At 36.9% G+C, this 12,710-nt stretch overlaps 1 protein-coding gene across 1 annotated transcript in view; it reads right to left on the bottom strand.

The window, feature by feature from the left end:
* Positions 1-12,710, bottom strand: part of IPCEF1 (interaction protein for cytohesin exchange factors 1) — a 106,969-nt gene that overhangs the window by 71,092 nt on the left and 23,167 nt on the right. The window contains exons 3-4 of the mRNA XM_072828492.1: positions 3,774-3,813; positions 2,971-3,140 (exon numbers count right to left, since the gene is read on the bottom strand). Coding sequence (XP_072684593.1) covers positions 2,971-3,140; positions 3,774-3,813 — 210 coding nt within the window. The remainder of the gene's footprint in view (positions 1-2,970; positions 3,141-3,773; positions 3,814-12,710) is intronic.

The raw sequence follows: 12,710 nt of genomic DNA on the forward strand, positions 1-12,710 counted from the left end.
CACTGTACTTTCATATGAGAATTGCCCTAGATTCAGCCTCTAGAGCTGTTCCCTCAGAACCACACTGAAGACTGTCATTTACCCTGGTGTCTGCATGGGGTCAGGCTGGCATGTGGCAACAATCCCAGCTGTGGAGTCAAAGGAGGTCAAGGTGATCTGTTTTCCCTGCTTACTACTTGTGTCATTTGGGGCTACAAACACAATCCCCTGAGTCTCAGTCTTCCCAACTTTCAAAATATGGTAACAATTACTACCTCAGAGGGTGTTTTCTGAGAGGAAAGAACATGTGTGAAAGGTACCTAGAATATCCCTTGGCATAACAGTAGGCATTCAATAAGAGATGGTTCTTGCTGGGATGCTATTGGCTCCATTACCTCCCAGCACCAGGCCATGGAAGAAAGAATAGGGAATAGGGAAGAGATTATAACAAGAAGTTTGCTCATTAGGCATAGGTGCCTTGGGAGCTACTTTGTTGAATCTGAATTCCTTGGGTGGCAGAAAGTAAATAAATGTTCTTAGTTTGAGGATATGTGTTTGGCTCTTATTTCACAGTTGACATTCACATGGATACCAGGAATATGACTGCTAATTAAGTATTCATTGAGTAGCCTTTTTTCCCCCGTAACAAACATATAATTAAGATGTCAGTATGTGCATGCACACCCACTCATGTGGGTGTGTGTATGTGTGTGTGTAAAGAGAGAAAATTCTTCTATAACAGAATCATAGAATTAGGGAGTTGGAAGGTCCTTCTGTTATGTACTGCTAGTTTATTAGGGTAATTCCAAGGCCAGATAACAGTAAACCCATTCTCCATTCAGTGTTGCTAATCTAACTCTATTCAAGTATATGATCTGTTACCTGAATAGCTTTATACATTTGAATGAAGGCCAAGTGGAGACTGGGCACTTGAGTGTGTCTGCTGCTTTCTCCTTTTCCTCCTTCCAACCTCATCTCAGCCAACACTTCTGCTCCCTATGGAAGCATGAGATTCCTAATGCCCAAAATAGGTAACTGCCCTCTAAGTTGCTCCTGTAAGAGAGGCTTTAACCAAATGAGCCAATGAAGCAACACCAGCCAAATCTGTAATTGTGTGTGATTCAGAGGGGACTTCCTTTAAATTCAATGAAGACTGACCACATGCAGAACGTATTTGTTAAATAATTTGTTTGAGAAAATCAATGTCATACTTATATCTGAGTTTGTTACTTGCCACGGATGTACCATTCCCCATCAATACCCAATCCTTGCAACAGCCTCTGGAAATTCCCAGAAAGTATTAAAAGGTGTATCTGTAAGTCCTCTTGTTCTATGAAAGGTGCAGATTATCACTTGCTACAACTACCCAAAAGCAAGAGCCTAAAATAGTAGGAAACAAGAGGAAGAAATTTATATTGACCTTAATTCTTCTTAAGAAAACAGCTGTGTTTATTTAGAAACAATTACTGAGGATAGAAAGCGAGACCTCAGCCCCAGGGTACCTTAAATTGGGTAAAACTATTCCACATTAGACAAGAGATGATGAATGTATCCAGAAAGGGAGATGAAAAGAGAGAAGAGAGATAGTAGGAGACGGCCTACGCTATAAGGCGATTCTTTCTTGCAACTCTCCCAAATCTTTGATAAAGTTGTTAAAGCTCACCAAAGCCTTGAAAAAAAATTTTTTTACAGAACTCAATGAAGGATTTTGTACCATGTGTCACATGGGGTGAAACCAAATAAATAAGCTTGAGAACAGGGGACTGGAGAAGGGTTGTAGAGAGAGAAGCATGGGGGTAGAAGGGAGAATGCTTATTCCAGAGCACTGGAGTTGGATGCGGGTCCAGTTTCACCAAATCTTTACAGGACAGGTGCCTAGGGGCACATGGGTAACATAAATTTCTTATTGATGGTCAGTGAATGTGTATTTATCTTACTAAAAATCTTGCCCACAAACTATACCCAGTATTTATATTACATTTATGAAGTTACATGCTCTAAAGCTCTGTTGCTTGACTGATGAGCATCCACAGCCATGTTAGAAGAATGGTATCACAGAAAAAAAATGTCCTGTTTATGGGAAATCCCTAAATAATTTCCCCTTAACTGATTAAAGGATCATCAAAGGATTGTTGCTGATCTTCACTAAAAGAAACTCCAGCTCTCCTGAGATCAGCAAGGGCTACTCAGGGGTAGTGGAGAGAATTCCTATATGAAAAATCTCTACTCATTCAATAATCAACAACATCGTTGTCTTCAAAATGTTTCCAGGCAGCACAGATCAGCAACTCTTCTAACAATAACTTTACTTCCAGCCCTTCCCAACATTTCCATGAAGCAGATCACAGAAGTCTACTGCTGATTAGGGATAAATTAGGCAACTTTCTTTTCAAGTATTGTCTGATCATCACTCAACGCCATCACTTAGCATGTCAAGGAACAAGAGATAACCGTCAACAACACAGTGCTGGCACACAGGTAGTGATTCCAAAACCAACCCACCCAAGAAAAAAGGGCAGAGGAAAATATAGTAAAGAAGGAGAAATGAAAATATGTTCTGTGGACTGAATCAGTTTATACCACTAATAGGTCTTAAAGCCAATTCCCTTCTTTTCTTTCATAGAAATCTTAATAACACAAAGGTTCCATATAAAGTGCTGTCCACGTAAATCCTGAAGTGAGTACAATTTGTCATGGAATAGTAACATTAACAGATGCAGAAAACCTCCTTCAGTTAGGATATAAATTTGGACACCCCTCTCCAACCAAAGATGAGTCAAGCAGGATAATTTTTCTCTTACATAAAATACAGTAGAATAACCTACATATCTCTTGGATCACAAACGGTTTCTAGAACTCATTTGTTTATTTGCTCTGTTCCAAGTCCCAGAAATAAAAATGAACTTCCCATAGGAACCACCTGCTCTTCAGTGATCTTTAATCCATCCACCCTTGTCAAAGCGTTTGAAAAGGAGAAGACGGAAGACTCACCATTTGATTGCTGTACCAGTATAGCGACGTTCCCTTCAGCACCACCCAGAACTTTTTCCATTTGTTGCTCAGGAAAGTTCCTTTTTCTTTTTTCTTATATAGCCAACCTTGGCAGTCAGCATGTCCCAGGTCTTTACAGGATATCCTCCTCCGACTCATCGTGAAAAAACCTGCAACAATTATATGAAGAGGTAGGTAACATATTACCCTGGTTTATGTGACAGAGTGAAAGGTTACTGTTAACTGTTTACCTCTTGGGAGTTGGATTTTTTACCAAGATTTATGCAAAGTAAATGCAAAAATAAAAAAAAGAGAGAGAGAGAGTAATTTATTTTTAAGCATTCATTTGGTGCTTACAAGGTACAAGATAGGACCAAAGAAACAGTGAGACTGGTATGCAAGTGTAATTCTAAGAATATTATTCAACAAGGATAAGTTGAAAAAAAATAAAATCGGGAAGCTGGCAGGCACATCATTGCACTAACACAGCTCCTTTCAAAATAATAGCAGTCATTATGCAATAGATCGAGAAGGGTTAATGCCCACCTAAACACAGCCACTTCCCGACTCAGTGCCAGCTTTTCTAAGCTTTATTGACACACCACGAGGGATTAATCCAAATGAACAGCATGCCGTCATTTCTTAAAATCGATCCAAAAATAACCAAAAATTTAATCTGCCCTCCACCTTCTGATATTAGCATGAAGACAGACAAAAATCGGATCCCAAAGAAAGCATCGGACAGAAAACCCACACTCAGGCACACAAAAAGGGGAATAAAGAAACAAAAGAGATCTAATTACCTTGAGTTTTCTTTCTCTGCTTCTGACGCAAGGGAACCTGCTGATAATGCAGAAAGGAAAGAAAAGAGGAAATTTCTGATTGTGTTGTAACATTTGTAAAGAGAGAAGGAGGGAGGGGGTGGCAGTGTTTATGAGCAGGATGGAAGCTAAAAAAAAACTCTCCAAGCAGAGCTAAAGGGGAGCTACTCGCTGAGGCACAAAATGTGCTAATTAGAATCGGTATACATTGAGCTTGAACCTGAAAGACACATACAAAGATGCGTAACTCGGTCTGTATCACTAATGTTTCCTGTTTCCACCACAGGCAGCTTTCGTGCTACCACTTCAGTTAAGGCAGGATGATGTGCTCTGAAGTTCTTAAAAATAGTGAAATATTTCCCCTTTGATTTTGTGTGTGTGTGTGTGTGTGAGAGAGAGAGAGAGACAGAGAGAGAAGAAGAAAAAAACAGATTCTGCTTCTTCTCCTGCAATTTCTAAGTAACATCAATTATTTCTATAAACTGGGAAGATAATTGTGATCTCACACTATGACAGGTTCTCATCAGATTATTAAATCCATGGCCCTGCCCCGACCTGGGGTGACACCTAAACCACAGGAAATAAATATCCCAGAAAAAGAAATTCCACAACTTCTTTTGGTGACATTGAAGTAACTATCAACCCTCCTTATCAGGAAATTCTTATCAATAGCCAGATTTAAATTACTCACGTACCTCTGAATATTTCTCACACGTTCTACAGAAGATAAATTAATTTCAATTTCTATCTTGTACTAGCTCTTCAGATATTCAAATCAGACATAAGATATCTGAAACACACATCTTTCACAATACATTTTAAACAGTGTATTTGTGTCTGATCAGACTACCAGCAAAAACAGATACCAAAATAAACTGCTTTCAAATAACCTAGTATATGCGTGTGCATAGAAACATTTTAGATGAAAGAAGTTTCACTTTTTCTGCACAATATCTAAGATTAATTTACTCAGATTTAAAAGATTTAATCTTATATGTCAACAAGAAGAGAATTTGAAAACACTGTACCTAATCACAAAGCAGGTCTAATAGTCGGCATGTAATCTTACTATAGCATTTTATGTTATTGTAGAGGTACCTGGGTAATATTCTACATACCTAACTATTGGTCTAACAGCTATTCTATGTGGTTCTATACGTGTGAAGAGAGAATATGATATGGAGGGAAATAGGATGGCATTTGTAAATCTAGAGGCCTGAAATCAACTCCTTGCTGTCATAATTAGTAGCTGTTATTACACAGGGAAAAGTTGATTTACCACTTAGAGCCCACTTCCTTGTTTGTAAAATCAAGATATTTCTAATAATTCCAATCCTACAGGTTTCATAGATATTCAACAAGATTTCATGTGAAAATGCTCCAAAAACTAAAAAATAGTATATAACTATATATAGTATAATATTATGTTATTACAGATAAAAGCAAATGCTTCATACTAATAAACAAAAATTTCAGCGTTTTTAGGATAGATAGGATTTGTATTTCCTTCTGCAATGATGATGAAGTCAATGTGCTTCAATGAATTTCCTGGGAAATCTCATACTGAATTTTTATTTTACAAATGTCAGAAAAAAAATTTATCCCTAAAGGAATCAGTCATCTTTGCAAGAAAAGGACATAACAAAGGCAATATTGCCCTAAATTTTAGGCAAGGATAGATTTATTACAGTCATGACACATGTCTAAAATTTAGGCATATGATGATGGTCCTAGTCTCAGCTCCACATTTCCAAATCCTTCCCATCCTGATCTGCATCTTGGTCTGAAATTCCCACCCTTCCCTCAAGTGGTCTCCTGGGGTCTTTTTTCTGTGCAATTATCTGAAATTGGGGAAATCAGTACCTATTCAAGCATTTTAGCTCAAATATAGATATCATTTGGAGAATTAAAAATTAGGTGAGAGCCAAGACTAAAGGCAAAAAAAAGAGAATAAGTAAATTTAGATGTGGGAACAGAGGCATTCCCAAGGGTCCTAGCCCCAGATGAACAAGGTGAATCACACTAGTTCATATAAAAAGAGCAACTGTAAAAACAACAAAAGAAAGGAAATTCACGAGAGGATAATTGTAGAACCTGTGAAGAGAGGCAACGCTTAGGCTATCTTTCTTCACTGGGAATCTCTGAATCTCCTCCATCCACCCTTTCTGAGCTCCGGTGCGCCTGGGAGCACTCTCCAACTCCAGAGAAAGCCCAAATGAAACTGTAGGTGTTGTCTCAATTTTGCCAAGACTAGTCCTTGGTGTTTGCTAGATTCTTCTGCCTAAGGCTGAGTAAGAGTCAGAGATCCAAGCAATGGACAACACCTTGTGCAGGGTGAGCACCCAATACCAAGAAAGGATTTTTTTATCCAGACCGTCTTTAAGGAGGGCAAAGGAATTTAGTCATCAAGTACACCCTCCTCTGACAATACTCTCCTAAGACAAATTATTATAAACTGTTCAAACTGTTTCCCCCAACCAGAAACAGAGTGCTTATTATAGAAATAACAAATTACAGGGAGTTTCAGTTGCACTTGATGTATATGAATTTGAAACCTAGTGAGTTTACATGAGAGAATGAAAACAATCTTGAGAACTTCAGTGAGCTTAAGGTACATTTTACTCCTCACAACAGGAAGTGGAACCCACGAACTAGTCAGTTTCAAAAAGATCTTAGATGTGGTTCTTTTCACTAGGTAAGTGAAAAAAGCTAAACAGCCAGTTGAGCAATCTATGAGATAATTTTTCAATAGAGAAATTGCAACTCATTAATAACAAGTATCCAGAGCCTAATAACATCTTTCCATTGGGATGTTGTGCATAAAAGTGAAGAATTACTCTAAATTCTGAATTTGCACTAACTTGATTCTAAACTGTGGGGGAAATTTTTCTTTTAAATATCTATTTCTTTTTTTACTGGAAAACAGCACCTTTATTTTACAAAATGCTTACAAAAGTTCATTTGGTTACTAATCACTTAAAAACACAGATAAACGTGCAAAGAAACCAGTACAAAATATACAAAGGAACCTCCTTTGATGTTGAATGATGGTGCTAAGACCCAAGTTATTAGTACAGTGACCTCTAATCTATATAGTAATTCGTAAATCTTGCAGACACAATTTATCCCCATGATATATTAAAACTCACAGTGAGATGGTTTGTCATTACATGAAAGTTGATAATGATCCCGGTCTTTAGCCAAATTATACAGTGATATGTTACTCAATGGGCCCTGATTTATAACATTAACCAGTTTTCATGGCGTGAAGCCTCACTTCATTGTCAATTTCAAGCTACCAATGCTTAACCAAGCCACAAAATTCCTAAATATTTTATAGACAAGTCAGTTCCAGCTGACAGAGCTGTTAGGAATATTTTTCCACAGATGGCTTTCCCCCCACAAAGATCTTTTCTCCTTTCTGGAAAATTAAACTCAACTTTATAAAGGAAATTTTAAAGCTTTCAATTATTAAAATTTTACCAGAGGAAATACTTGAAAAACTCACTTATTTTTTTTCAGAAGACTAAGCACCTTAAATATTACTTGATAATTCATATGAAAAGAGAATCTCTAGTAGTGAAAAGTGGAGATAGATAATAGACATCTTAGGAGATTTGTGTGTTTGTTGTTGATATTATATAAAAGAGTAGGACAGGGAAGCAAGGACCAGAGTCTGAGGGTAAGGACTGAAAGAGGGATGACTAGGAAGGAGAAGGAGAGATGGGAGAGGAGAGAGGGGAGAGAAGAAGTCAGTGAGTGGAGCCAGAGAAGGGTGGAGGGACCAGAAGGGAAGGAGTAGGAGGAGGAGGAAAAGGAAGAATATAGAAAGTGAGGGAGAGTGGGATGTCAGGGAAAATCCTGGAGTTTCTAGCTTAGACAATTGAATAAATGACAGCAATGCAGACAGCATAGTTTTAAATAAACACGTTCAGTAGTAAATATCAAATTTGATGTTCATCTGAGGCATCCAAGTGGAAATGCTCTGTATATATTGTACTTAAGGGTCTGGGATTTGTAGAAAATCTGGAATCAGGATATAAAATTGGGAATCATCCATCTACAGAGAGTAAAAAGCTTGATATGGGATAAGATCACCCTGTGTGTAGAATGACAAAGAACTAAAGTCAGAAAAAAAAAAAAAAAAAAGAACTGAAGTCAGAATCTGAAGGAGGCCCAATTTGATACACAGGAGCAACAGAGCAGACAATCAAGGAGACCGAGTGGAATAACCAATGAAAAGATAAAATTAGGAGAGGGGTTGTTGTAGAAGTGAGGGAGAGATTCAAAAGAAAGGTGAGTCCAAGCCATCAAATGCTGCCAGAGTAAAAGAGAAAGATCCACTTACAGATATAGACTGTAGCCCCAAAAAACACATGTGCAACGGAAGTCACACAGTTGTTAATTGCAGCACTGTGGTGATAGTGCCCAACTGTAGGAAGCTGAATGTGTTTGAGTATGTGAGTGGATAAATAGTGTCATTTTCTTTTTTTTTTTTAATTTTTTTTTAATTTTTATTTATTTGTGATAGTCACACAGAGAGAGAGAGAATGAGGCAGAGACACAGGCAGAGGGAGAAGCAGGCTCCATGCACCGGGAGCCCAACGTGGGATTCGATCCCGGGTCTCCAGAATCGCGCCCTGGGCCAAAGGCAGGCGCCAAACCGCTGCGCCACCCAGGGATCCCAATAGTGTCATTTTCATTCACTGCTGTGCTCTATTAGAACTAGAGCTGTAAGGAAAAAAAATCTCAAAAATCCTATATTGAAAATCAAATGTCTATATTAATGTTATTATTTATTGTATTGTTAAATATTGCTTATAAATACTAAAATTTCATGGAATGATAAACACCATAATGTAACCTGGGGCAAGTGAGAGGGAGATAGTAAAAGGAAGGCTTCGGTAGGAAAACACAACTGTATTTATATTTTCTTACTTTAAAAATAATATCAAGGGGCACCTGGGTGGCTCAATGGGTTAAGCATCTGACTCTTCTAACTTCAGCTCAGGTCATAATCTCAGGGTCATGAGATCAGGCTCCGTGCTCAACCAGGGGTCAGCTTGGGTTTCTCTCTCTCCCTCCCCCACTGCCCCTGCCCCTGCTCGCTCTCTCTCTCTTTCTCTCTCAAATAAATAAATGAATTTTTTTAAAAATTAAAAACATTATCAAAAAGTAAGAAAGAAAAGAAGAAATATGTACTCAATGACTTAGAATATGAATATATTTGATGTTTATTTAACTTTTTGGATAGTCTCAAATTGCTTTCAAGGGCCTACTTACACCTCTCACAGTGTATAAAATGTTCACTTCTCTGCAACCGAAAGTGTATTTTGGTGACTTGTTTCAGAATTTCAGAAATCTTACTACTTGTTTCTTTTTTTAACTATTCCATTAATTTCTGCTCTTTATTATCCCTGTTTCTTCAAAACTCTTTATATTTACTCTGTTATTCTTTTTCTAACTCCTGCAGATAATATTTATCTCATTTATTGTTTTTAATAATACATTTAGAACTATACATTTACATCTAAATTCTACATATGGGGATCCCTGGGTGGCTCAGCAGTTTAGCACCTGCCTTTGGCCCAGGGCCCGATCTTGGAGTCCCGGGATCGAGTCCCATGTCAGGCTCCCAGCATGGAGCCTGCTTCTCCCTCCTCCTGTGTCTCTGCCTCTCTTTCTCTCTATGTCTATCATAAATAAATAAATCTTTAAAAAATAAAAATTAAAAAATAAATAAATAAATAAATTCTACGTATGTCTCCCTGTTTTTCAATTCTAACTCATTTCTTTCCATCCAGTAAGATACTCTAGAATGTACTTATCAGTTTCCTAACATAGGAGAACTTTTCACTAATTTTTTCTCCTTGAGTTCTAACTTTGTTGCTTCTTGTCCAGAAAACATGATCTTTATGATATCAATTTCTTGAAATATAATAGCATTTATTTGTGACCCACTACATAGTTCAAATTTTGTAAGCATTCTATGTAAACTTCAAAGTTCCTATCTCTTTTATGAGTTTTGTTGCTGGAGCTAGAACTTTGTTAGTATTTCTATTTCTTTATTTTAAGTCTTTCTGTGTGGCATTTCTATGTGTAGGGTTTTTTGTTTACTTTTGCTTTTTTTTTTAAAGATTTTATTTATTTATTCATGAGAGAGAGAGAGGCAGAGACACAGGCAGACGGAGAAGCAGGCTCCATGTAGGGAGCCCAATGTGGGACTTGATCCCGGGACTCCAGGATCACACCCTGAGCCAAAGGCAGACACTCAACCACTGAGCCACCCAGGTGTTCCGACTTTTGCTGTTTCCTTCACATGCATCCTATAATCAGATTTTTACTTTTTAAAATATGATTGCATGTGCCTCTTGATAAGTGTTTAATCAACTAACATTTACTGTAATTTCATGTTGAGTTTTCATTTACATTTATTTTATTTTTTCCATTTCTTTCATTTCCTTACATGGTATTCCCCTGAGGCTCAATTTAGTATTTTTAAATTCATCATGAATACAACATGTAATTCAGCACATTTTTAACTCCTGCTTCAGTGTCTTCTCTCTTGGTACTATAGTCTGGATTTTTATTTTTCTGTTAAAATGTTATTATTATCATTATTACCATCAATGTACAATTAAATTTAATGACATGTTATCAATTTCTGTGACCACATTTATTTCCTTTATCAAATGTCTGTTGGACTCATTTCTCTTTATGCTAGGGTATCTCCTTTAATGGATGTTTGTAGGTAGCAAATTCTTAATCTTTGTGTAAGTAGTAATGTCTTTATTTTGTCTTCAAAACTGAGTGATAGTTTAGCTGAGTATAAAATTATTCTCATCTGGCACTTTGAAGATTCTGATCATCTATCTTCTACCATTTATTGTATTAATTAAATTGCTATCAGTCTGTCATTCTTTATATGTAATCTATCTTTTCACTCTTTTAAGATATACTATTATCCTTGATATTGTGTAGTTTTATTATTGTGTATCTAGCTATGGAGTTATTTTTATTTATACTTCTCATTCCCAGAATGAACTTTTAATTAGAGAATTGTTATCCTTTCTTAAGCATGAAAAGTTAGCAGAGATAGTCAAATAATGCTTTTCTAATTTTTCTTTATTCTCTTATTTTGCAACTACTATCAAATACATATTTGTTCCTTTTTCTTAATATTGAATCTATTTCTCTCTTGGTGCCATATATGTCCTGTAAAAGTTTTTCAGTTTACCAATATTCTTTTTGGAAGTATCCAAAGCTGAGTTCATGCCATTTGCTGAACTTTCTATTTCAAAAAATATATTTTCTCCTCTAATACTTCTGGATATTTTCAAAACCCACTTATTTTTCACATTTTTAAATTTGTGCCTGATAATCCTTTAAAAAAAATTTAGAGGATATTTTGAGTTTTGTACTTAAATTTTTCTGTCAGTCTTTTAAAAATTAATTTTCATTGTATATTCTTTCTTGGCATTTTAAAAATCTGTTTTGGAATTTAAGTTTGAAGAATATGAGTGGAGAAGTCTTATGCATTCATCTTTTCTCTCTCCCCCACCACCCTTCTCTCCACTGTGTCCATGGTTTCCTCTTTCAGTTTGGAGACTGCCTCTATGGGATGCAAAAACAGACCTACAATCATGTCCTAAGGTGACCATAAAGAACCATGCATAACCAGTCACTGATCTTGCTGGTGACTAGGTTCATCTCCTGATTTTGAAACTGTGTCCCACCTCCTCCCTCCCTAACCTGAAGGGGGCTAATTGCATAACCCCAGGCAGTGGTTCAACAACTGTTTTCATCTTTAGCCCCTTTCACAAGTAGGAAAGCCCCCATTTACCCATCATCAAGAAATGAATATAGCTCTCCTCATATTTAGTGAAGCATTTTTTTTTTTACCCCCTTAACCTGAGCCAGGAAGCAAACTACATCCTGTATCCAGACTAGCTGCCCATTAGGCCCAGAGCTTCAGACTTGCTTGCTGCTTTTCATTTCTGGTCCACAGAGATGATTACTGTATTGGTGAACCTATCTGTGGTTTTTGGTTTTCCATGTTGTTTTTTTTTTTGTTTGTTTGTTTGTTTTGTTTTTGTCTAGCATTGCTCTATGTTTGCAGCAGAGTGGAATATTAAAGTGCAAACTCAGGATCATTACTGGATGGAAGCCAGTCATTCATTAATAAGAATCTATCTTGAAATCATAGTTCCAATGACAAGCAACTCTCTTTCTATAGTAGCCTCTATATACCAGCAAGACATCTATTCATTTCCTTCTCTGGACCTTAAACTTTATTGTATTATGCAGAAATGGCAAGTATTTTGATAAATCCATACTTTTGAATATTTTATTCCTTGTCCCATTTTTCATCTGGTTTAACCTTACTCATCCTCTCTGATCCAAGTCAAATGCCACTTCCAACATGAAGCCTCCTCTGACTTTAGAAGGCAGTTAGTTTCTATAAGAATCTTATATTCATGCAGTAATGTATACTTGTAGTCGTTATAATAATTGATTCATCTTATCTCCCCAAAATCTTGATGATAGGTACTATTCTTATCTTCCTCTCCACAAAGGAGAAACTTCATCTTGGTGTAGTTAAGTAACATTTCCTTAGATCACACTTAACAAGTAGCAGAGCCAAGATTGGGCCCCAGGCCAGTCAGCTACTAAGGCTATTTTTGAACTCTATATTACATTGCTTATCCTGTCTTCTATATTGACAACATTTTGCTGATGCTCTGAAGTAGACAGTATAATTTAACTGTTTATACATCGGTGTGGTACACATGTGGTGGTAACCCTACCCACCCAGTGGTCCAAACTAGAACCTGTGAGTAATCTCAGACAGGCCCTTTCCCTTAGTTCACACATTTACTCAGTCACTACCCCTGCTCATGTTGCTTCTTAAAGTTTTCA

The sequence above is a fragment of the Canis lupus genome, chromosome 1 (genome assembly GCF_048164855.1).
Source record: "Canis lupus baileyi chromosome 1, mCanLup2.hap1, whole genome shotgun sequence".
NCBI classification, from domain to species: domain Eukaryota; kingdom Metazoa; phylum Chordata; class Mammalia; order Carnivora; family Canidae; genus Canis; species Canis lupus.